The 26,933-nt window shown below is 43.3% G+C and overlaps 1 protein-coding gene across 1 annotated transcript in view; it reads right to left on the bottom strand.

The window, feature by feature from the left end:
* The window catches only part of Rspo4 (R-spondin 4), a 60,217-nt gene that overhangs the window by 2,209 nt on the left and 31,075 nt on the right, over positions 1–26,933 (bottom strand). Inside the window, exons 3-6 of the mRNA XM_033767108.1 lie at positions 22,889–23,110; positions 22,203–22,343; positions 19,886–20,014; positions 15,723–15,881 (exon numbers count right to left, since the gene is read on the bottom strand). Coding sequence (XP_033622999.1) covers positions 19,920–20,014; positions 22,203–22,343; positions 22,889–23,110 — 458 coding nt within the window. The 3' untranslated portion in view covers positions 15,723–15,881; positions 19,886–19,919. The remainder of the gene's footprint in view (positions 1–15,722; positions 15,882–19,885; positions 20,015–22,202; positions 22,344–22,888; positions 23,111–26,933) is intronic.

The raw sequence follows: 26,933 nt of genomic DNA, 5'->3' as shown, positions 1-26,933 counted from the left end.
AGGAACTGGCCTCCTCACCCTCCATATACTCTCAAATTACACAAGTCTCTAGTGTCTTTTTCCTCTTTATCCCTCACTGTTACCTTTTCTAGGCAGTTGGAGGATTGGTTGCCCTCCGATATTTGGCACCCAACAAGGGGCAAGCAGGCCTGAGAGGGAACTTCCACTAGAGTAGAGGAAAGGATGCATGATATGTTAGGCAGGGAGAGGACTCCACAGGCAAACTCTAAAGGTGTCCAGAGAGAAAGTGTGTCACTCACAAAGTCTCTGTAGACAGGATAATGGGGAAGAATCAATTGATAGAGCAGCAGAATTACATCCAACTCTTATGTAAGGTGCTTAAACAGGCTGGGGCTCAAGTTAGTACTGACACCTTAACTAAAAGCAAAGGAACCTTAGATTTAGAAAATTGAAATACAGTTGGTGAAAATTTAAACACAGGTCATGACAAAGGAGAACCCATCTCTACTAAGACCTTTCCAGATTGGGGCCCAGCTTTGAGTCCTATAAACACTACCCTTCCCAAGGATTCTGTCCTCAGTCAGGAGGAGGAAGAGAAATGTACAAATGTACAAATGCTGTATTTTCCAGACACAATCCATGCTGTGTTCCAGGCTCTTGGTAAAGATGAGAATCAAATGAAGCTTATCAGATACTCTTTTGCTTGCACCAGTAGGTTACTTAAATATGGAACGTCCTGCACCTTGTTTGTCTAAATATGAAAAACTAGTTAAGAAAGCAGCTACTCACAAGGATGTTCTTGGGCCTTATTGCTTCCCTGTAACAATTAGGGCTGATCTAAACAACCAAAATAAGTTTATTCCTGAACACCAGGTATTTGACTTCAAACTGTTTAAGGAACTAAAACAAAGCATTCATAATGGAGCCCAGGTACCACTTACTTTGTATTTTGTATTCCGTAGAGGGGACTTACCATCTATCCTCAAGTGATATTAGACATCTTGCTCATTCTTGTTTGTGTCCTAGTTAATACCTCCATTTTAACGTGCAATGGAAAAAGCTCACAATAGAACAAGCCAGAATTATTTGACCTATAAAAAGTTTTGACTAGTCTTATTATAATTATAAACCTAAAGATTATAAAAGGCTATTATCATTCTCTTTGGCCAAATATATTTGGGTGCACTCTAGTTTTATAAATTAATTGTCTTATGTTTGTCTATCCAATTGTACATCTATTTTGTTTGTTTGAGCTTAATGATTTTTTTCCCTTTTTTGCCTTCTAATTTTTTTTCTTAAAGGATATTCACTTATAATTAAATCAATGTATAGATAAATATTATTAAGTTAAAGGCATGCATTTTTCCCCTCAAATTGCTAGCTGATGGAAGTGAGGTAAAGATTTATTTTACAAAAGTAACGTGTATTGTCACTTACATAAAATAACTCAAAGAATTTTTATTGGCTACAAACAATATACTAATGTATCAACTGGTTTTTACCAAAAAAAAAACTTTTTCTTAGCTGGGTGTGGCGGCACATGCCTGTAATCCCAGCACTTGGGAGGATGACACAGGAGGAACACTGTGAGTCCAAGACCAGCCTGGGCTGCATAGTGAGTTTCAGGTCAGTCACAACTACATAGTGAGACTCTGTCTCAAAAACAAAACAAAACAAAATCTTTTTTTCAAAGTAATTAAATAGAGACCCTTAAGTCTGGGGAGACTACTAAGTGGGACTCCTCTAGGTAAATAAAGGAGCAGCTGCCCAGAAAACAATTATTCTGGTCTTTGTTCACTGATGAGAACCCCAATAATTTTCATAATCTTATAGGAGACACACCCTAACAAATATTGTCTCAATATGTCATTATAAATTGGCTACATTGGTTATGATCCAAAGGTTAAACTCTAAACGTGTTATTATAAATATTTATATTGGTTAAGTTCTAAATATGTTATTGTAGTATGTTTACATTGGTCATTTTTTAAAGATTAAATTTTGTGGGTTAAACAAAGGTGTTATTAGAAAGGTAATTTTGGTATCAAGCTACATTGCAAGACACTAGGCTTCATATAGTTGTCATACTACTGCTACTCTTCTGATGTACAAAATGTATTCATGTCTTCTAATTGCACAGGTCTTCCAACATATTATTTATGGTAATAACCTCTTTTGATTCAAATTTTTGCTTTTCTTTCATGCTCCAGGCACCTATGATAACAGGTACATTCGTAGGCCAATTTATATTCCTTTGATGGCATCCTGTCAAAAGATAGCTACGAAAGAGCTTTTTTTTTTTTCTTGTGTTTTTTTGGGTGAGTGCATTTAACAATGACTGTCCTATACCAAGGTACACATTCAAGTGTATTGCAAAAATAATATCATTGCAATTGTCATGCCAAAATAGTGTGCATAGTCCTTGATTTAAAGCCTTTTTCTGTTAATATTCTACAGGGATTCAACCACTAGAACAACCCTGATTGGCAATAATAACAGTCTCCTAACTAATATTTTTAGTCCAAAATGCTTCATATCCAGGCAAAATTATAATAGTTAAGTTCACTACTCCTATTACAATGTTAGTGTTGTTGATCTTCTCTTCTGGGTGTTCAACAACTAAAGTTTAGAGGCCAGAAGTAGAAAGGTAACTGGGCTAAGAAAACAACCAATATTTTGGCCCTGACCCTCCAAGATCAACAACAACAACAAAAAGATCAGAACATGAGGGAACCTTCTCCACAAGATCCTACATCTTTGGTAAGTCACCCAACACCCTGAGCCAGGAGATTAGTGGACACCAAAACAGTAAGATTCAACAACGCAGTGTGGCAAAGGAATATCACCTAAAGGAAAAACTCTCTTCTGCTTCTGCAGAAAGCAACATGGTCAAGCAAGGCCACAGCAAATCCTGATGGCTAACACTGACAGAGGAGCTAGAAGGGTCTATACATGGCTCCAAGATAAGGCCTGAAGAGACTTAACTGACCTTGTTAGATAGCAAGACATTAAACTTATTTAATATAGGTCTCACTGTAAGTTGGTCTTGAACATGCATTAGAAAAGTATAACTAAAGACATGTAAAGTCAAGACTATAGTAATAAAGCTAGTTTTTAAAAGGAGAGGCTCCAATTGCTGACCCCTTTTGGCAGTTTCCAAATACGCCGGTAGTTAACCATCAAGTTCTTAAATTATTTAGCTAAAAATGTTTTTTTAATTATCAAATTGTTAAACTTTTACAGCCAAAATTAAGTGAAATTATGAAAAATATCTGATTTATAGATAATCTCCATTATAAAGCGGGTTTTATTGCTAAGTTATAGCATGATTTTTATTTAAAGCTTGTTAAATTAGGCTCCCTAGAAGAAGCCCCTGACTGCAGTCTTCCCTACATCTACCCTTCTCAGCTTGAAGCAGGCAGATGAAACCTTCGCCTCTTCTCCCCTAACTGCAGCTAGGAATAGTCCTTTGAAAAAGAATTTATTATAGACAGCTAAGCCAGTTAAACACTTTGTATTTCTTCATAATCCTTAGGGACAAGTCATTGTTGGTTGTGTTCACTTTTCACTAAAAACACACATAAAACAAAAAGGGACATGGGTCAGGAGCAATTCTACATAATTTTGGGGGAAATCATTTCACAATTAAATTGTAATTAGACCTAGTTTTCTTGCCTACAGGCTAGGTATGGCATATTGAGACATAACTCCATTTTTCTATCCAATCACTGCTGAGACCTCAATTGTCTTGTAATGCTGTGATACTCAAGGGTAAAATTACATCATCTAAAGCCTGGTTCCTTGAGAATTGAACAGTAAGAGAAAGGTTTCACCTGGGGAGAAACAAATTCTTTATAACTTAACTCCTCCCACCCACTATTGTAAGAATGTTCTCCTATTGTAATGTTCTCCATATTTTAAGAATGTCCTCCTCAACATAAGAACCTCATGAACTAAGATCCTCATCAGCACAAGATCTGCATCGACATAGGATTATTGCTGCCCCTAAGTTGCCCCTACTTTGAAATTTCACAAGTCTCTATTGTCTTTTTTCTCTTTAGCCCTCACCTTCCCCCTTTTTATGCAGTCAGAGAATTAATCACCCTGCAATATCCAAATACACCTTGCTAAGGAGCTGGCTAACTAATAAGCAATACAACTCCTGTAAGCAGTCTATCTTCCCAAGCAAGTCATTGTCATTTATTGCAATGACTGAAATCTCTTGGGGAAATCAAAATACTGATAGAGATGTAAGGACAGCCTTACAACCCTTCAAGACCCTAGCCTTATTCCAATTTCCCAAGCAACAATTAAAACCAGTCTAGCAAACAAATTGGTCTTTCCTCAAGGGACACAGTGGAAAGCTATAAATATCCTAGATGGGAAACGATCACTCCAACTTTCACAGAACTAGGATAGAAGTAACCAGCTGGCAGGTCTACAAAGCTTATCTGCTCTGCGCTTACAATAGCCACAGCAAGCCCCTACCATCTTCTTTGTTAGAAGAAAGCTACACCTATGAACCTCTGGCAACTGAGATTCCTCTTCAAAAAGCAAGACTGCAGTAGCTTGGAATACAGATAAGTAGGATTGGTATAAATGAGTGGGTGGCCTATCTAATATCTCCCTTTGCCTCCACAGAAAGCATAGAAATCTGACTTTCTCTTTCTCATATTTAGGCTCTACATTCCTGACCTAATAGTAAAGTTATTTGCCTGACAAATTCACCAAGCTTTCTCCCATTGAACAGGAATCTACAATAACATCTCTCTTCTTGTCTTCTGACAGGTTTTTTTCTTTTAACACAGTTGTTGAACCACAAACATTCAAAGGTAGTTGAGAGGCATATGATCCCCAGGAGTACAGCCTACAAACCCTTTTAGTAGTAGTAGCCTATTGTTACAGTTGAGTAGGCTAAAAATGGCCCAGGTTCACATGTACAATGAGTAGTATGAGTAGCACATGTACACCTCATAGTACATAGTAAGTAGCCAGGTTTACTGAAGATCACAGGTCAGTAGCAGCAGGAGCAGGCACGAGAGTGAAGGCAAAAAAAGGGGGGCCGCAGTAACTCAGGCTTTCAGTATTTAAAGGGTCAGACACCATGATCCTAGGTGCTTCCCTTTCACTGCTGCACTGGACACCATGACCTCCTAAGCTTAAACCTAGGTAATCATTAGGATGCTATTGTACTTATGGTTGAATAGAAAGAAAGGAAGCGGCTCACACGCTTCCCTTTTTAGGATTATGGAAGCATGGATAACCACTAGTGTGGTACAGTGTTTACAGCTGAACAAAGGGAAGGGAGTGACTCACTCAGCTCCTTTGTTTCTAACTGCTCTATTCCCCCATGAGAGCCCTACTTCCCAAAAACCTTTGAGAGGAGTTCAAGGAGGAAGTTCTGTCTTTCTGTAGCTACTTCCAGCTAAATAGAGGTGTTTGCTTTACCTACATGGAGACCAAGGAACCCTCACCCTGACTGAGCTAAGAGTTCAAGGGAACTGAGCCCTTCCTTGGAGGATTTCTTGATGAACCGTGGACGTGGAAGGAGGTTCTGATCTTGAATTATGGTCACCAGCAGTAGCTTGATGGCAATCACACTTGAATCCCTGCAGAATGTTAACAGATAACAACTATAATGTTTTAGAGAAAACAGATCAAGAGCCACTATGACATGGTACCCAGAGGTTTGAGTATCAGATTGGCCCTGAGTAGGAAGAGTATATCTCTAACAATTATTGGTATGGGACACTCTACTATCACCATAAAGGAAGCTTGGAAAGGCTAAACTTTCAAATAGTAGTTCAGAGTATGGGTAAAGAAAGCTGTCCAGGTAACTCCTCAAGGCCCACAACAACTTTAGAATGGGATGAAAGATCACCCTAATAAGACACTAGGACTAAATAATTCACACCATTATCACAGCGGAATGTAACCTGTCGGCCCACTCATCTAAATTTGTCTGAGCATTATTGTTTGTGTCTAGATGTCCCCCAAAAGCCTCCTGTGATCTTGGGGCTTTTACAGAGGTGGTTGGATCTAGAGTGTGTGATGCTGGGATAAAACGGCGTGTGATTACTAAATCAGTCCGTTGATTAGTTTGGTACCACCCCAATCCCAGTAGTCTGGATAAGATAAAAGGGGCAGAAAGACACTATTAGGTCCCTTGTTGTTTTGCTTCCTTTGCTACCTTCTGGGTGCCATGAACAGTTTCTCTTCTGCCAAGCCGCCCTGCCTTGGAGCCAGGCAATTATGGACTGAAATCTCTACAAACTGGGTGAAATAAACTTTTCTTCCTTTAACTTTGGGTATTGAATATTTAGTCTCAGCAATGACAGAAAAGTAACGGAGACACCAAGGCTTCTGTGGAGTAATTATGGTACTCTTGCACAGGAGCTTTGTAAGCTGCCTTGTGCACCATCATCGTGGATGACCTCATCCCTCTCTGGGAATAAGGGCAGTCTCTCTCCCAGTGGCCAGGATCTTTTCCCATGTCTGACAGGTCAAACAGGGGCTATATAGTTTCCAAAGGCATTTCTTTGCCCAATGCCATGTTCCCTTGTGCTCCAAGCACTCTAACTTGCTCCTATCATTCTTTGGATTCCCTCGGATTCCCCCAGAGTTATGGGCTTTGTCGTGAGCCTTAATTGGGCAGGTGTGGCTTTAGTCTGCCTTCTTATCCAGTTCTCACTTATCCTCTGCTTCATTACAGTTATTGAACACCAAATAGGCTTCATAAACCAATTGGTTTACTCTGGTTTGAGGGCCCAGTTGGAGCTGGTGGAACCTTTTCCTAATATCTGGAGTTGACTGGCTGATAAAGTACTGCCTTAGGATAATACGACCTTCTCTAGAGTCAGAGTCTAAGTTGGTGTATTTATGGAGAGCCTCTTTAAGCTAAAGCTGAAAAGCAACTGGGTTTTCACTGGGGCCCTGACTAATAGGCCTGAGCATATCATAGTTCACAGATTTGGGTGTACCTTGTCATGTAGCAGCTACATGGCATTGATATATAACTTGCATTTATCTTCTCTGCCCCCTGTGTTATAATTCCACTAGGGCCCTTCTTGAAACCCAAATAATGTCATAATAGGCTAATTGTCAGAGAGTGAAGCAGCAAAGGCTTAATAATTGGCCTGGTTTGCAACCTTTATAATCCTATTCCTTTCTACAACAAGAAACAAGGATGAATTGGATATCTCACCAGTCAGATCAAAAAACCATTGTTAGAATATGGAAACCATCAGCAAACTTTTCAGGATCCTCAGAGAATCTACCTGTCAGTGGTTTGCAAGGGAATAGATTTCATATGTGACACATAAACTTATAAGATTATCTTACAATATTTACCCACAGAGTCAAATGTAGAATCGTGTAAAAGATCTGTCTGTATTCTAGGGATCCAAAGAATCCAGCCAAGGGCAGGTCAATGCCCCATATGAGTTCAACAAAAGGTCTAGAACACATAGCAGTGCCCTCCGCCCAGGTATCCAGCCAAAGGCCTAAAGCCCATAGCAATGTTTCATGCAAGCTTGTATTGGGAGACCTAGGAATGTACAGTGGAAGACTGAAGGGTATATACACCAAAAAGCCCAAAGGCTGGTGTTTGAGGCTAGAGAATCTGTGCCAAAAGCCTGCAGGATCTGTCAGAAGGCTGAGGGTTTTGCACTGGATCCAGGGAGCAACATGCAAGTCAAAAGTGATCAGAGCTCCCCTGAAGAGAACAGTAGCCATCCCTGGTGATAGGACCTGAGCTCCTCTATCAACCACAGCCAAGTTTGCATCAGGAAAAACCAGCACAACAAAGCTTCTACTGGGAAATAAGCATCATACAATCTTCCCCTCCCATGCTCCTCTTATACTGCTGAGAATCCCCAAATGGGTCTTCCACATCCAGAGCCACCCTAGCTCACTTCAGCTGGGCATTCGCACTCAAGCTGAGCTTTAAGTAATTTACCACACTGCCCACTTTTTACTTGCACTGCTGAATATCCATAATTGAAACTACCACATGGACTGTACCATCAGTGCTTGCCACTTCTCAAAGGGGCAGAGCAGTGGTGGGCTTAGATGTCATGTTTCCTGAGTCTAAGGCCCTACAGTAAATAGACCCAGATTTACTATGGGGTGGGCTCGGGAGACGGCCTTCACATCCTGAAAGTATAGACTGGCCAGGTTGCTAGGGAAGTAGACTGTGAGGAAAAGCAGACAGGAGGGAGTCCTCTGCAGCATCAGCTCCTGAGAGATGGCTTCTAGGATACAGATCAGGCCTCTGCTAGAGGGCCATGAAGGCTTGAATATGAGGCACCTCTGACCATTTCTCTTGTTCTTTACGTTATATGACATGATATGACATTATATTTCAGGCTGTCAAGGGGTGGCCATGTCTCATTTTCCTCAAGTGGATACATAGGCCTTTTTTATTACATAGGGATATAAGATGACCTCATTGTATGGTCTTAGTGTGGATCTCATTCCAGTGATTAAGAAGACATATGATTTCTGAGTCTGAAAAACTATAATGGTCCATAAAATCCTAATGACATAATTGACAATGTGAAATAGGAAGAAAAGGGCTAAAGGTGTAGGGGAAGTAGGCAGGGGAGGGGAAAGGTAAGGGAAAATATATGAGAAAATGAAAAAAATGGAAACAAAGTATTTGTAAATAGGGAAGGGAGGAGGGGGTGAAGGGAGGGCAGGGAGAAGGGGAATAAATGAAACTAAGACCTGTCATGTAAAGTAACTGTACTGTATACCTAAAATGTACCAATAAACTCAAAGAGAGAAAAAAAAATTTTTAAAAAGATGTCTGAGTGGGTACTCAAAAGGAATAGATGGAATTGTTCCTATCTATCTGTACATAGGAGAAACAAAAAGTAGGATCTAGGTTTAGGCTTTCAGGGGTTTAACCTGGCAGAGCATTTCCTTCCTGATAAGGTTAATTTTACTGGGGGGTGGACCTGGTTGGTTTTAAGTGAGCACAAGTGCTACTTCCTTTGGGCCCATTGGATTTCCCCTACAAACACAGCTCACAGTCTGGTTGAAGAGCCTAGAAGTGGGATGCCTCACTGACTGGGTGACCCTTAGATAACGAAAAAGGGAAGGCGCTGGGGATTTAGCTCAGCGGCACCGCATCTGCCTGGCAAGTGCAAGGTCCTGAGTTCAATCTCCGGTACCAAATAAATAATTAATTAATTTAAATGTTTTAATTACAAATAAAAAGGGAACAAGATCCACCCCTCGAGAAAACTCAATTCACCAAATCAAGCCACAAAGCATATACATCTGATGGTTAACATCTCAAAATGAAAATCAGCAAATACAGGTTATCTATCCTTTCAGACAGCAGCATAACCTTAACTCCACAGTCATCACAATGAAAGCAAAGCTGAATAAGTAAAAAATAATAAAATAAAATAAAAAGGACACCAAATCAATATCAGCAAACCACCCCAGGAAGCAATAGCCCTAGGCAGCGCTTTAGGACCCAGAGGAGGTGAGTTAGCTTGAGCTGGGTCCACTGTTCTCTGACTGGCACAGAAGCAGTGGTGGGAAGTTTAAACAGACCAATTTCTCTTCTGTGAGAAGCCGTGACGCCTCTTCACCCTGTTTTGGGTTATCTGGAACCAACAACTACACAAATGGAACACTCTGATATCTGAAAGTCCGAGGGGGAGAGGGGCTCAGAAAAGGAGAAGAAAACTCACTAAAACCTATGGAAAGGAAGAACTCCACGCGAGCCAGGGGGAAGCCCAAACACTCTCGGTGCTAAACACAGAGCTGCCCGAGTTCGGGCAAGGTACCAAAATACTCCACGGAGAAAAGCAACAGTTGGAGTGGACAAGGTTCCTCTCTCCTAGTCCCCGGCCGTGGCGGCTGCAGCAAAGCTATGGGCAGCCTTCTCACCTGCGCTGCTCAGCTTACACCCAGCCTATTGAGGCGCGTACAACAGCCTCCAAGACATGACTTACCAATCATGGAGATCTAGAAAACACAGTTCCCAAAGCCCTGTACAAGTAGCACAACTGGGGCTGGGAGACCACTTCTCCTCCACCCACCTGAATTTAGGCAACACAGTAGGGCCATTCCTCCTTCCATCATTCTAAAAGAAGGAACAGTAAAAATAGCAAAGACCCAGGAAATCTCTCAAGCCCCAGACATGCATGTTAGATCTTGTGGCTTGACCTTCAATAACTCTTTCCCCACTCAAACTTCATTAAAGCTTCATACATATTGAGCCAGGAGTGGTGGCACATTCCTATAATTCCAGCCCTCAGGAGGCTGAGGCAGGAGGATCGCTGTAAATTTGAGACCAACCTGGGCTACAAAGTGAGTTCCAGGTCAGTCTCAACTACATAGTGAGACCCTGTCTCAAAAAACCAAAAAAAAATAAAAAAAAAAAAAAAAAAAAGCTTCATACATATGGACTATATCTCATGTGCGCAATTTAATCAGAATGCATTCTGGGACAGGCATGCATGTTAAAGCCCTGAAATAACTCAACACCCTGTCAATCATTCCTTTCAAACTTATCAAGACCCAATGAGAGGCACCCTGGCTGGAGTGCATATCTTTTAAAATCCAAAAGCCTGCTTTATCTGTGTGCTTTTTATTTTCCTGTCATTCCAACACCACCTTTCTGTTTCTGTTGGCACAGATCTACCCTGAGCACATCTTCCCATTATTGTCAATAAATGTAGCTGTTCTTTTTTCTTTTTCCATTAAATATATACTTGTGATCCTTTGCTCATTATACACAAGAGCCTGGAATCTATCTGTAGTATCCATCGCATGGTATCACAAAGAGCTTTCACAGCTCAGTAATAAACAAATAATCCAATTTTTTTTTTTTGTACCAGGTATCGAACTCAGATCCTTGCACTTGGAAGGCAGGTGGCAGCACCACTGAGCTAAATCCCCAGCCCAAAATAATCCAATTTTTAAAACAGGCAATTGATTTCAAAAGATATTAGACACAAAAATAGCTATGGACAATTAATAAAAACATGAAAAGATAATCAACATTATTTAGTTATCAGAGTAATCCAAATCAAAACCACTTTGGGAGACCACAACTCATGCATTAGAAAGATAAAATTTTAAATAGCTGGCAATACCAAGTGCTGGTGAGGAAGTTGGGAGGTTTCTTGCCTTCCAGTTGAGCAGTTTCTTACAAAGTGAAATTAACATTTACTAGGGGCCGGGGATTTAGCTCAGCAGTTCGGTGGCCTGCCTTGCAAGCTCAAGGACCCGAGTTCAATCCCTGGTACCAAAATAAATAAATAATAAATAAAAAAGAAATTAACATTTACCATATTGATATAAGGGAAGTAGATATAGCTCACAACCTGGTAGATGTCAACTAAACTGGGTTCATTTTCCCCAAAATCAAAGAATAAAATCTATGAAACAACAGAGGTTAAGAGTAGGAAAAAATTTATTGAGAGGGATAGCTCCTGAGAGACAGGAGAGTGCCCAAAACTGGGTTGCCAATGAGCCCACTTCTCAAAGGAAGATTTATAGAGCAACATCACAAGGTGGGTACAAATTCATGAAGTGAGTACAATGTGGGTCAAGCTATGATCAACCAATAAGATTGTAAGTTTAGCTGCTTAGGTAATATAGCTCAAATGCGGACGCAGGTGGCATAGCCAGTGTACATGGAAAGAGCAAAGTTTTTTTAGAAAAGGAGGGATAAGGAGGTCTTGGTCACGGGTGACTTATGTCTACCTAGGCTTTATTGGACCAGGTAATACCACTTATCTTATCCCATGCGGAGGTATGTAGGCTGGGTCATTCCATCTTTATCTTGAGGGCTGGCCTTTAACAGATGTGCTTCTAGCCACAGTTGTAATGTATTCTCATCCTCTGCACTGACTCTGTCAGGGTCCTAGCCCTCTCTGACTGCCTGTATTTCTACCTAACTTAGCTGTCTATAATACTCTCCCCTATGAAGAGTGAGCCCTAACTGTGATGAGGGAGCAAATGACAATGACTGTTCTGGCTAAAGGTGATCATAATTGTGAGTGGCTGTCAAAGATACTCTCCAGAAGGTCAACCTAAAGGCCCTCAATAGACATCAGGCATTTTTGTCTTGGGTAGACATATAGCTTTAAGTCTGGAAACAACATGGCCAAAGAAGCAGTTAAGTATGCATGGACCAAATAATAAGATCAACAAGGCTACTATAAATATGAGCAAGAAATGTTTCCACCAGGAAGAACCAGTAATAGCCTCTCAATAAGGGGGAAAGAATAAGGTCTAGGGAATTTTAGAATCTGACATGGCATTAACCTGTCATTTAGTATTTTGAACAGCCATTGATATATTAGCTGAAAGACCAGGAATGTACACACAACATTCAGCTTTTACAATTGTATGAGTATCCCCTTGTTCTGTTGTTAGGAGGTCTAATGTCATTTTTGGAGGGCACCTTGCCTCATTAATTTTAGTTCTTTATTTAGGAGACTGAGACCAGTCAAAGTGTTGTTTAAGGCTGGTTGAGTATAGTTATCCAAGACCTCGATATATTGATGACATCCTCTAATTCTAGAGAAGGACAAAGATAAAACCAAATGACCATACCAGTGAAACACACTTTTAGACCATTAATGTTATAGATGGGATACATTTGCAGGTTTGTTGATATTTTTGACATTCAGGCCTTGTAACCACGCAAATCCCAGAATGCATCTCTCTATCCATCCAGGAGTAGCCAGGGCCACAAATTGGTTCCACAAGACCAATGAGTGCCATTGAAGCTTCCCATCTAATTTCAGGGTGATTAAACCAGTCTGTTGCAGCCCAGTGTTTGACACAGAAGGTTATGATGTGTATAAACTGATTAGGAAGTATCCATCCAAGTATCTAGTAGAGTTAGGACAATGAGGATAGGAGTGATTTCTTTGTTCCCAATGTAAAGGGACCTTTCTACTAAGTTTTCCCATAGTGGGGGTTAACCTTATATAATCAGCCCAATTCTGGAAATAGCAATCTTGATATCATCGATGGTTGGCTGTCATGACAGAGCTCTTACTCCAACTTAATAAGGGGTTCTACTGGAGTTGGTAGAGAGGCTTCCGTGCCATCCTTAGAAAAAATTCAATTATGTTCAAGATTATTAAGGGTGGAGTTTACAGGCTATTCAGTTATTTTGTAATGTAAGGCTAAACTATGAACCACTAAACTTCTTCATGTCTTGTCAGTGCAGTCATGTAGCTTATTGCAAATATCTCCTTGAAGTGGGGGTACCCACCATGGAAGTTCTTATGTACTTGACACGGGTGCAGGCCACATATCCAGGAAAATGTTCATTGTAAAAACTGAATATTCCTGTGCCCACACTAGAAAGGAATTGCACTCTCCTTTAAGTGGTAAAGGAATTAGTAAAAAGGTTAAGACTAACATATTATATTACTTATGGAAGGACTTTGCTTTCTTTTTTGACAAGAATTTTAAGTCTTCTATGGATTCACAGGAGTTTTTGGATGGTTGCTCGCATTTAGTGACAATCACTGGTTCCTAGGGCTTGAGTTGGGTGTGATGTATCCAGGAGTCCAGGCCTGCTACTCTGACAGCTGATGGAGTTGACAGAATCACAGTGTGTGGTCCTTCCCAAGTTGGTCCTAGGGAAGGACACGATGAGGGACTCTACCGGTACTAAATCTCTGGGTGAAATATAGGATTGCTCTTCAATTTAAACTGTGCTTCCATTAGCTGTTGAAGAGCCTTTGAACAATTAGCTTAATTCATTTGGAATTTAGCCAGTGAGGTGACATCTCTTAGTAAGGCATCTGCTTATTTATCGAAAGAAAAATCATAAGTGAGAAAAGGGCATCCATAATGCATTTCAAATGGGCTGAGGCCTAGAATTTGAGGTGTATTTCTTACTTTGATAAGAGCTAAAGGTGGTAAGTAGGGCAACTATAGGTGCGTTTCCTGAGCCATTTTGCAAAAATGTCTCTTTAAGGTCTCATTCATTTTCTCTACCTTTACCAAAGATATGGCTTCCATGCACAATGAAGGTGATAGAGAATGTTCAGTGCCTGAGAGACACCTCATGTAGCTGTTGCTTTAAAAGAAGGCCCATTGGGCTGGGGATTTAGCTCAGTGGTTCCACCACCTGCCTTGCAAGCACAGGGTCCCAAGTTCAATCCCTGGTACCAAACAAAAAAGGTCCCTTATCATTCTGTAAGCTCTTGGTAAGTCCAAATCTGGCAATGATTCCAAGATTTAAGCCTTTAGCACTTCTTGTAGATTTCTGTTATGCAAGGGAAGACCTCAACCTCATGAAAGTATTACCCAGAATAGATATTAGAACACCTACTCTTTGACATATGAGTAAAACTGAGCTGCCAATTTTTTCCAGGGTATTTATCATGTCTCTGTATACCTGGAGGGCTTATGGCATGATTTAGAGGATTGTTCTTTTAGCAGAGTTTACATCTTAATTATCTATTGTATTGTCTGTGAGAATCCCTTTCCTATGAATAACTTTGAGGCCATATGGTGGGTGTGGTTCCTCCCCGAGCAAAAATTTTGATGTAAAGACTTAATTTTTCATTGACTAGCACCAGGAAGGAACAATTTACCATCATCTGATTGTAACCATCCTGATGGAAGGGACTGACACCCGTGGGAGAGAGCCCACTCAACTTCTGACTGAGAATATTTGGGTTGAGTATGATTAAGAGGCCCTTCCCAGATCATAAGGGTCTGAAGGGAGGGCCCTTGAGTAGCTTCTTTTTCAGCTGCATCACCCAATGGATTACCTTAAAATACTCATCAACTTCTTTTTCTACTCTACAGTGAATTACCGCCACTTTGGAGAGCATACAGACAGATGATAAAAATTCATCTATCTCCTTATGATGCTTTGTGGCAGATTCATTGGCTGTCAAATCATTCTTTTTTTCCATATGGCTTCATGAGCATACAGCACTAGAAAAGCATACTTTGAATCAATACAAATATTGATGTTTTGTTCTTCACTGAGTTGTAAAGCCCTTGACTGAGTTATGAGTTCTGCTAGCTAGGCACTAGTCTCAGGGGAAAGTGAGGAACTTTTAAGTGTCTGATGCAGAGTCACTACTGGATACTGAGAATCCTCATGACCAGGTCGCTCAACTGACTTGGACTGTGCTTCATCAAGGGTTCAGAGACAGTCCTCAAAAAGAAGCCCTGAATCTGTATGTAAAGGAATACAAAAGAAAGCATCTTTTAGAACTAACACTGAAAACCAACTGGCACCTTCCAGAATCTGAAAAAGGAGATTTTACTAGTTAGGTATCATTAGGTGGATTATCACTACCAACACAATTACCAGTCTAAGTCCCTGTACCAATATCCATTCTCCATTGGGTTTTTGAACTCCCAAAATTGGAGTGTTGCATGGGCTACTACAGACTTTAAGTAAACCTTGTGCTCTTAAATTGTCAATCATGCACATTTTAACTTAGATTTTTAGAATATTGTCCCTAGTGAGGAAAAATAATAGGATCTTTGAGACGTATTTGTATCAGGGCAGTGTTCATTGCTCTCCATAGTCTACCTTTAGTTGCTCATACTTCAGGATTGATTTCTGTTTCCACGAGGAGGAGGCAGTGTACCTGACCTGGGTGCATGTATATTATGGTATTTAAACAAGACAAAATAACTCTCCCCAGAAGGGGAACTGGACTTCCAGGCATAATTAAAAGGGAATGTATAAAGAGAAAGCCATCCCAGTTATAGCCTAAGGGTTGTGAGAAACAGGGAGTTACCTCAACTCCAGCATCTCCTTTCACTGATGAATGATGTCTGGGAAGAAGGCTAGGGTTCCAGAGAAAGACCAAGAGACATGCGTCAGCGTCCATCAGTAGGCTGATTCCTTCCCCTCTGTAGTCCCGATTACCTGGGGCTCCTCCTTGGAGATGACAGTCCTGCCAGAGGGAGAAGAAAGAGAGCGCCCTGGGGCCGTTCGATCTTGCTGGACCAGCTGGTAAGACGGCTCTGAGCACTGGGGCTTTTGCCTCAGAGGGCAATGTGACTTCCAGTGGTCACCTTCGCAATTAAAGCATGGCCCCGGGGTTTTCTTGTTTCTGGCAGCAGTAGCAGATGGGTTTAATCATGGAGCTCCTTTTGGAGTCCCAAGAATCAGACTTAATTTCTTTAAGGGCTACTGCAAGGCTATCGCCTTCTTTTGACCCCTCTGTTTTCTCCCCTTGCCCTCCTTCTGCTCTCAATTATAAAATACTGTGGAAGCAATTTTTACTAAAGTACCAAATAAACTATCTAGAGCAAAAGTCATCTTTTGTAACATTTTTTCTGGTATCTGGGGCTGACTGGGTAATAAACTTGTCTTTAAGAATAATCTTTCCGTCTATGGAATCATGAGCCTGGGATGTATGTTTCGCCAATGCCTCTTGTATGCAATCTAAGAAGGCAGAGGGGTTTTCTTTTCCTCCCATTGAATAGCTGATAATTTTAAATAATTAAAGGGCTTAGTTCTTGTCCTTCTTAGACCTTCAAAAATACACATCTGAAGATGCCTTCTATTCCAATCACTCGTCTGGTTGGTAGGCCAACAGGGATCTTGTGTAGGGGCTGCTTGGGCTCTGGTAAGAACCAGCTGTTCCCCAGGCTGCCTGTCTTCTGGCCTCCTAAAAGTAACAACATAAGATTCATCTCCAAATGCAAGGGCAGCTTGTAATGCTACTTGTTTCTCATTAGAAGTCAGTGTTTGATTTAAAAGTAACATTGCATCCTTCATACATTTGAGTAAGTCCTCTAAAGACATAAATTTATCAAGATGGTCTGAAAATTTTCCTAGGTCTTGTTTGATCTGTTTGAGGTCACTGAGAAAAAAGGATGCGTGGACAGGAGCATGTCCAAATCCTCCACTTACTTCTTGTATGGGGTATTCTCTGAGGGGCTTGAATAAAAATAGCTACAGGTGGATGTAGTCCTATAGAGACTTTAATTATAACTGGTTTAGAAGCCTCACCCTTGGACTCTAAAGGGTAAGGGAGAGGGATCTCAGCCTAGAAAGGGCAAGTGGGGAAAGCCTTAAACTTGGTAATAGTAGGTGGAACTTTGGCTAGAGTTGTCTTGGAAATCTTGTTCTCAGTTTTAATAATAGCAGGTGGAGTTTTGTTTGTTTTGTTTTGTTTTGTTTTTTGAGACATTGTCTCACTATGTAATTGAGACTGACCTGGAACTCACTATGTAGCCCAGGCTGGTCTCAGACTCACAGCAATCCTCCTGCCTCAGCCTTCCACGTACTGGGATTACAGGTGTGTGCCACCATGCCCAGATTGAACTAACTCAGGTCCTTATGCTTACCAGGCAGGCAGCGGAACCACTGAGCTAAATCCCCGGCCCTGGGTGGGGTTTTGATTAAAGTTGCCTTGGAAACCTCATCCTCAGGGTTTAAAAGGAAAGGGCAGGAAACCTCAGACTCAGTGATAGGGGCCAGATGTGTCTGGTTTTCTTGTGGTTTACATTTACATTTTGAATACAGATAAGGATTACCTCTTAATGTAAAAAAATCTGAACATAAGGCAATTCTGATGGTTTTTTCTCTCTCTCTCTCTCTCTCTCTCTCTCTCTCTCTCTCTCTCTCTCTCTCAGTACAGTTCTAATTGTGAAGTACTGTAGCCTCATAGTCAGTACCTCCCTCTGAATTCCGATTTGGCTCTAGAGGATAGGCAGGCCATGCACAGGTGCAGAAAAATACTAAGCTGCTCTTCCTCAATATGTGAGGGCTGAACTTTAAGAGGTTTTGACATTGGGTTCAGCAAGCTGAAATGAAAAAGAAAGAACTGGCTTCCCTTTAATTTCTCTTTGATTTGTGTACCTTCAAGGTCTCCTGAGTTGGTCCCATTCCAGGGCAAGTGGCTTCCATCTGGAGAATGAGTAGGAGATAAATCCGACCCGACTATCCAAACTTGTGCTGGTGTGTGATCTTATATTCCCAGGAAATTCATATTTTTATTCTTGTAGGTGTTTTTTATAAGCACAAGTTACAATTTATTTCAGCCATAATGATCATATTCAAAGGAATTATTGCTAACAAACCAATAATCAAGAGATCTAAACCTTTGCTTTTTTGTTTGTCTGTTTGTTTTTGGCAGTACCAGGATTGAACTCAGGACCTTCCACTTGCCAGGCAGGAGGCAATGATGGTGACACTGAGCTATATCCCCAGCCCTATAACCTATTGCTTTTAATTCTTTGAGAGAGATTGAGGCAAATAGATCAAAGGGCAGCATTTGTCATCCTGTAAAATAGATCACAGAAGCAAACAGATGGCTCAGAGGAGTTTCACCCATGAAGAAGTCTCCAAAGCACCTGTGTTATCTACCTAATCACCTAGGCAATTCTCCTTAGCAGCAAGACAAGGCTATGCATAGTTCAAAGTCCATTCTGTCTCTGAAGCTCACAGGTTAAACTTATACCTGTCACCTAGCAACCACAAGGCACACATCAGTTTTCTACGTGTACATGAAAGAAGAGAAAGGCTGGCTAAAATCGCCTTTTTACTCTAGCATATAACAAGCACAAGTGTAAGTCACTTCTCTGCTAGCTGTTCTGTGAAAGGCAAACAGTTGCTGCAAGCTGCTTCTGCCTGAGACCTCCCAGAGAAGTCTGGTGATAGGTAGCTAAAGAGTTCTAAAGTTAACTCCCAATGATCTGGAGAAAAGCTTAGAGGGAGTTTCTAACCTAGCAAAGACCTGCCAAGTCACCTAGGGAGTCACTGTTTCTATTCATGCCTGGCCTCATTGGGGTCTATCTTGCTAGCAGAGAGAGAACAGTCCAAACCTCTAGCTTAACTCTTCATGGAGGCAAAAGAAAAGGTCTTCACGGCACCATTTCAAGTAACTGTGAGACGGAGGATACCTGCTGATCACTCCGGGAGTTATTTTTCACCTCACTGAGGAGTACAGTAGGGACGATAGGTAAGTGGAGATTTTCTGTTGATTACCCCATCAGGCCGTCGGGACCCAGGTTCCGCTGGGGGACCTTCGGGTATCAGCCAGGGAGTAGCCCCAGTCATGACACCTTAGTCATCCTTTCAACTTCCACTAGGCCCATGCAATCAGAGACCTGTCTCCAGAAAGGAATCCATTTGCCTATCTGGCCAACATCCCATCAACCATTGGCCTCAATGGGGATTCACCAGAAGGTACTTGGGGAAAACTGTCCTCTGCTTTGAGAGTGGCAGCTGCTCTGGTAGCATTTATGAGCTGGCAGAGTAGCCACTGTTTGTTTTAGCATTCTATAAGGGACAGATAAAAGTACATGAGCTGACTTTATTTGAGATGACTTCCCTGTTTTCAGCATTAATAAATGCTCATTTTCTTTTTTCATTTCTTTTCTTTTTTTTTTCTTTTTTTGAGACAGTGTCTCACTACGTAGTTGAGACTGACCTGGAACTCACTATGTAGCACAGGCTGGTCTTGAACTCATAGTGATCCTCCTGCCTCAGCCTCCCCAGTGCTGGGATTACAGGCATGCACCACCATGCCCGGCCAAATGTTCATTTTCTATGGGCTCAACTTAACAGTCCTCAGCTGGAAAAGATCAAGACAGTTTAGAGGTCCTTTCATTCTCTAACTTTATATGTCTCTATTTCTCAAATATAAACCAGATTTCATAAAAAGACTCATTTTGCAGCACTTTCTAAAATTATCTGTAGTTACTGTTAAAGTCTACTAAGTGGTGCTATAACAGCAATTCTGTCTAAAATAACAAACCTGTCAAGCAATTAATATAAAACTTTACCTGTAAAAGTAAAATATCCCTTTAAAGAACATCAGATCATTTTAACAAAAGGCAACGTATAAGACTAAAGACATAAAAGTCATGGCACAAACAGTGACAAACAAGAACGATAATTTTTGACTACCTAATATGAATCAACAAAATAAAAACAAACTCTTACCTCCTTTTAATTATTTCTTATCTTGGTGAGGCCATCAATAATGACACAGGAGATTAAATATGAAAACATTTCTCTTGTTAGAGAGCTGGTGCACCAAATTTGTGTTCTCTAAAAGTTGAAGAATGAATTCTAGGAATAACAGGAGAGTATGAAATATTTATTGAGTGGGAAAAGACACAGCTCCTGAGAGGCAGGAAGGGTCCTGAATGGGTACTAAGGGACTCCACTTTACAGGGCAGTTTTATGTAGTGAAACGCCCCTGGGTACAATGTTATAGCTATAATAACCAATAAGATACAAGCATTTAGGTAACAGTGCTCCATTTGGGAAACAAGTCATGTAACAAGTGTTCATGAAAAGAACAAAGACTTCTTCAAGGACATGATGGATTCAGAAATCTTTGGAAGGTGACTGGTGGTTATCTAGCCTTCCTTAGGCCTGCTGTTTGTCTTTTTAGGAAGTATACAGGACTGGTCATCTTGAAAATGAAGTGTGGTATGGGTTAATTAAAAGTGGAGTTTAAAACTCCATGGTCTTGTGGTCTGTAGTAAATGATTATTACAAACGCATATTTTCTTGCTAGTGCTGTCAGACACATAACCCCCCACGGAACCTGTTAATACCACCAAGGGCGTAGTTCTCTATCTCTGCCCAGGGCTTGAACACATTCTGGAATGTAATGTACTCTATATGATGCCTACTCTAAGTACGTATCCTTCTTATCTGCTCCTCCGTGGCAGACCATGCCCTAAACTGATACATACTTCAAATATGTTTCTGACCCTGAGTTTGACCTTGCTATAGACCAATCAATAATAATGATATTGTATATACAACCAATCAACTGCCTGCTGTGCTTCTATACTAGCTCCTGCTTACCAATCCTATATAAACTATAGGCAGACAAAAAGACAGTGCCTGGTTCTCTAAAAAATTATCCCAATCAGGCCCATCCACATAAATAAAGTTTGTTTTCTGCCTTAAAGTCCGGGGTGCCTGTCCATATTTCCTGTTTGCCATTACAATCTCATCTTTATTGTGAGGCCTGGTCTCCAGGAAATGTGTCTCCAGCCACAGCTGTGATGCATTTTACCTTTGTCCTGACTTTCCCTGGGCTTATCCCTACCTGACTCCCTGTAATATTTCTGTCTAGCTTAGCTGTCTATAATACCAGGATTCTGGGAGGCTGAGGCAGGAGGTTCTCAAGCTTGAGCCCAGTCTGGGCCATTTAGAGACTTGTTGAGGCTCTGGCTCAAAAAATTCAAAAAAGTTCTGAGTTCATAGGGCTGGGTGTAAAGGCCCTGGGTTTGATCTCCAGTACTGCAAAAAGAAAGAAGACCTGGCAGAGCCGACGGTCTAGTGCATACCACTCGAGTGAAGGAGGGACCAGGCTGGTGGCACAGAGGGTGAGGGAGAGAAGGGTCCAGATGCCGCCTGGATGTGGGCACCGCCACGGCAGGGGTCCTGGAGCTGGGTTTGGAGCAAGAACTGGGGAGGCCCAGGCTTGACCCTCTGGGGGCGGGGCCTGGGGAGCTCGGAGCCTCAGCTTTGGGGGACCCTGAACATGTGCCCAGGGGGACCGTGGGGCCCTGAGTGAGGAGGCCACCACAGCCAGGGCACACACATGGGGTCTGGAAGGAGCTGTGCACCTAGACGGTGACAGCTGACACACAGAGCATGTGCTGTGTGCCAGGTGCTGAACAGAGTACTTTAAATGCATAGACGCATTTAATCCCATAACAGTTCTTCCCCGTGAGGTAGTCTGAGTTCTCTCATGATATTTTAAGATTTGGAGAAACTGAAGCACACAAATCACTAATGAATAAGTTTTAGAGCCAAGATTTGATCCTAGATTGTATTTTCTGTACTGGGGATTGAGCCCAGGGCCTTCACACTGAGCTACACCTCCAGTCCTTTCTATACATTTATTTATCTCTTATTTTCAGACAGGGTCTCAACAAGTCACTAAGTTGCCCAGGCTGGGTTTGAACTTGCAATCCCCCTGCCTCAGCCTCCCAGAGTGCTGGGATGACAGACATGCTCGACACACTGAGCTTGATCCCAGATGTTTTATTCCAAAGTCACTGCTCTTCTCCTGTCTCCTTGGAAATCTCACGATGCTAACGTTGGTAGCAGTAGCTATCGCCGTCACTGTGGCTGGGTGGGTTCCAGCCGCTGGAGGACGACTCTGTGCCGGTCCCTGGTGCCCGAGACTCAGTGGCCCCGGGCACCTCATCATCACACGACTGTGCTGCGTCCCTGTCTCCCGACACCTGTCTCCAAGCCCCTGCTCCAGGCAGGGAGGGGCCGCACTCACCCTGGCACTCCCGGGTGCTCTGGTGCGTCAAGGTGCCTGGCGGGCAGGCGCGCAGACACTTCCCCTTGTGCAGAAAGAACCGTCTCTTGCAGCGGATGCAGAAGTCCTGGCTGAAGCAGCTGTCACACGTGGACCCGCATCCTGCAACAGAGCCAGGACGCTGGGCGGTGAGGGGCCCCTGCCCAGGAGGGGCCCCGGGTCTGGCTGAGGTGGCCCCTGAGCAGCCACAAGCTCTGCGGCACGGGGTCCGGATGCAGTGTCTTCTCTGAACCTCAGACTTGGCCAAAGTAAAACTGGGCTGCTTGTGAGAAATCTTTTCTCATTTTAGCTGCATTCAGAAAGGGCAAGTGAGTTGCTTAAAATCACACAGCAAATCTGGGCTGGGAGTGAGGCCTCCCTGCCTGATTTTCTATCAAGCCTCGGAGACAATGATGGTTTGTCCCAGGTCACAGCCCAAAGAGGAGGTAGAACACTTTTCTGAGCTAGGCCCAGAGAAGGTGAGTAACATACCCAAGGCCACACAGCAAGCTAGAAGTGATGGTTCCCCACCCTGTCAGTGCTGATGAAGGCAGAGAGGGGATGATTGCCAGTCTGGAGCTGAGCAGGCGTCAAGTCTGGGCTCAGGTGTCTTCCTGCCTCCCCCAGCTGTGCTGGGGGAACAGGACGGGAGGAGGGGAGCCACGTACTTTTGCACCTGTTGACGTCCTGGCCGCGGATGCCGAAGAAGCCGAGCGGACAGCCGTGCACGCACTTGCCGAACTGGCGGACGCCCTCGCGGCGGATGAGCAGGAAGAGCCTCTGCTGGCAGGTGGAGCAGCCGTTGTCCTCCGAGCAGATGACGCAGCCCGTGCAGTTGCCCCCCAGGCCAGAGCCCACTGCCAGCCAGACCGGGAAGGGGGGGAGGGGACAGAGTCAGCACACGTGAGAGCTGCGCAGACTGCACGATGCTATTACAGGGCTCCCAAACAAGACTACATCCCCCAGCTTCCTTTGCAACGTGATGCCGGCACGCAGCCAAAATCTGCCCTAAGGGACAGGGCCATGCCCTTTGTCATCCCTTCTCCTTTCTTCGGGTGGAATGTGAACGTGGTGGTTGGAGCACAGGCAGTCATTTTGGACCATGAGGGGAAAACCATGCCCTGGGGGTGGTGGAGAGATGAGGTCAAAGGAGGCTGGGTCCCTGAAGGCGGAACTGTTGTACCAGCTCTAGACTAAATGTGTAGACTTAAGTTAGCATGAGCGAGAAATGAATCTCTATTTTGCTTAAACTACTGTTATTTGGAGTTTTGGGGGGTTTGTTTGTTTGTTTGTTTTTGAGACAGGGTCTCACTGTGTAGTTGAGACTGACCTGGAACTCACTATGTAGCCCAGGCTGGTCTTGAATTCACAGAGATCCTCCTGCCTCAGCCTCCTGAGTGCTGGGGTTACAGGCATGCGCCACCTGGTTTGGAGTTTTGTCTTATTCATGGGCACACTTAGCATTTACTAATGCTGTGTGTATGTAGTTTGATTAAAAAATACAGAGTGCTTAAATGATTTAAAATTCTTACTTTAAAAGACATTCTGCCATTTAATTCCCTTCTAGATCCTCCCCTCTCTTTGAACACACTTGTTCCATCATTGCTGCCACTTTCTGGGGCATTTTTGGAAGTCTTCTTTCACAGTCCTCTTTAGTTGCAGTGTTGTGACTGCCTTGATGTCCTGAACTGATTCAAAATGTTTACTTTTCATGTTCACTTTTACTTGGGAAAGAGCCAAAAGCTGTACAGTGCCCGATCCCGTGGATCAAGTCGTGAAGGCTCACTGCTTATTTTTACCAGCCTGCCTTTCCAGGGGGTGGCACTCTGCAGCAGCATTCACCATGTTTTTATCACAATTTGTGAAGACACTCGCAGAACACGACTTCCAGAACTGCTGCAGAATGTGGTAAGAACAGTGGGATGAGTGTGGTGAACGTGAGGAAGAGGATTCTGAGAGGGATTCATGGCAAAATGGCTTTCACGATGGTAAATTATTTCATGTAAGCATTCACCATATATTTTGATCACCCCTTGTATTTTTGAGTGCGAGGGGAGCATGTGCACACGGGGTACAAGGTGAGGCCTTTGCCCTCCTGTGTGGTTCTCAGAGAGATTCTGTTCCCCACCGTCACTGCCATCAAGGCCTCTCACCAGCTTTGGGTACAGCAAGTTGAAGGGAGGACTTTTTAATGCTCCAGCACTGGGAAGCAGGAACCAAAACTGGGGAGAAAGGAGGCAGGAAATTCCCTTGGATCTGAAGAGCCTCGCTGAGGCCACAGGGAGGCCATGGATCAGGGTCACTCAGAGGGAGTCTCGGGAGTTAGTTGTCAGCCTTGGGCAGCTGCCGTGGGTGCTATCCTTTCCCTCTGCTCCCAACTCTCCAAAGCCAGGGAGGAGAGGCACAGGCAAGGCCAAGAGGGGAGACAGCAGCAGGAGAGCAGGCCTGTCCTTCCCAGCAGGCTTGAGGGGATGTCAGAGGCCAGGGCCTCTAGGAGGAGCCGGCTTGGTGGCCTGTGCAGCTGCCTTGCAGGGGTCCATAGCTGTCAGGTGCCCAGCAGTGAGAGGCAAAGTGTCAGAAAGTGGCCGGGTCTCAAAGCGAGACAAGAAAGGCTGAGCATCTCCTTGGAAGAAGCAACAGGGCAAACACTAAACCCTCCATGTTTGTGCTCTACCAAGGCCAGCTGTTCAGTGAGCTGGTCCCGCACCTTGCTCCCCTGAGCCCTTGGCCCTGCAAGTCAGCAGAGGGTGGTCCCCCACCAGAGCCTGCCAGATTCTCACTCCTGTGAGTCCAACACAGAAGTACGGGGACCCCGTGGGGGGTGTTGTGGTTGGGATCTGGAACATGCTCCAGAGGCTCTTTAGTCAAAAGCCTGGTGCCCAGTGCAGCAGCTTTCAGAGGCTGGGCTTTGGGGGGGTGACTGGATCATGTGGCCCTGATCACTGCATGAATCCATTGATGGTTCATAGCTGGTGGACCACTGAGTGTGGCTTTGAAGGTTCTATCTTGTCTGTCTCTGTCTCTGACTCTGCTCTCTGTCCCTCTCTGTCTCTCTCTGTCTCTATAGCACACATCCCTGCCCAGTATTAGCAGACTATAAGTGGCACAAGCTCCTTGCCCCTTCATAATTTGGCTGTATTTTATTAGGGGTTTGATCAAAGCTTTATGTGACTCCAATGGGCATGCGGATTGAAGAGTTGGGCAAGTATAGCTTCTTCACTAATGGCTGCTACCAAGATTTAAGTCCTAGTCCATGACGTAGCTGGGCCCAGCTAAGTTAACTTTCAGCCAAGGTCAACTTGACTCCAACTAAATTCTTTCCCTCTGAATGAACCATTTGTTCCCATCAATACGATATGCTCGTGCCTCCCTTTTACAGTCCTGCCTGTGATACCCGCTATCACCAGGTGTCCTCCTTCCCTCCTTCCCATGCTTGTAATGAATAAACACTGGATGTTCTTGATGCCTTTTGTCTTTGCTGCTCAGAGCATGCGATAGTTGGAAATCTTGTTGCAGTGCCTTGGAAGTCTGATGAAAATAGCTATGTGACTTTTTAGCCTGATCAAGGGCTGCAAAGGATACTATAAGTTGATCCACCTGTACATTGCCATACAAAAGTGGCCCAGAAAGGTTGGTATGTGATCAAATGTGTCCCATATCAAAGGGAGCAGGTCTTTGACATATGACCTTTTGCAATCCCAACAAATTTCATCTGCAGAACGGTTTTGCAACACTGATGATGCATAAATGTGTAGTCAGAGAAGACAGAAAGGCCAGACACACACTGAATCCAAGATAGTAGCTCCTCTGGGTCAAAGGTGGGGCAAGGGATTGGGGAACAAGACTGGAGAATTTTTTATGCCCCTGATATTTAATTTCTTAAAATCTGAAGCAAATGTGAAAATGGAAAGAACTGATCAAAGTGGCTGGCAGGTGTGCATTACATTATGTTTTTATTCTTGACTGTAAGTTTACCTCAAAACTGCAGTCCTCCTGATTCTGCCTCCCAAGTAGCTGGGATCACGGGCATTCACTACTGTGCCCAGCTTATCGGTGTGTTTTTAATTTCCATGTTTTTATGGGTTTCCCCAATATTCTCCTATTGACTTTGCTTTATTTTTGGGGATTGAAAAGATTCTGTATAATTCCAAAAGTGTATTGAGACTTGCTTTATGGCCTAACATATGGGTGATCCAGAGAATCTTCTGTGTCCTCAGCAATTCCCAAGGTCACCCATGGCTACACCCAGCTCTCCAATGAAGCAAAGCCAGAGAAACTGGTGGGGGGCCTCCAGGTCTGGAAACCAGGGTTCTTATGCTCCCTCCCCACACTAAGCATACCTTCTGTAGTCTCTCGCAGCCCCTCTAGCAGGAGGAAGCAGCAGAGGGAAACCCCTGGTTAAATCAGCCTCTTCCCAAATCCGTACCAGGCTCTGGAGCTGACTGCAACCTCCTGCCAGAAAAACTGGGGAAGGTGGCTCAGCTCCCAGACTCTATAAGCACTCAGCCCAGGCTGACTTGTCCAGACCAGGCCTGCGGGTGCTCAAGACATCGCCAGAAGGGCACCAGACCTGGGGGTTCCCCATCGCCCTTCCAGAGGTTCCTCTTCAGCACGGCAGCTCTGTTCCCATCACCCTTTCCTTAGCGTAGGAAACAGAGTTTCCGATCTCCTACACTAATCTATAATGTTAGGCATAAGACCTCTTACTGAGGA

Source organism: Fukomys damarensis, unplaced genomic scaffold (assembly GCF_012274545.1).
Source record: "Fukomys damarensis isolate Sample0158 unplaced genomic scaffold, DMR_v1.0_HiC HiC_scaffold_22, whole genome shotgun sequence".
In the NCBI taxonomy this organism is placed as follows: domain Eukaryota; kingdom Metazoa; phylum Chordata; class Mammalia; order Rodentia; family Bathyergidae; genus Fukomys; species Fukomys damarensis.
Note: the sequence above shows the minus strand (reverse complement) of the source record. Positions and strands in the feature narration are given on the sequence as shown.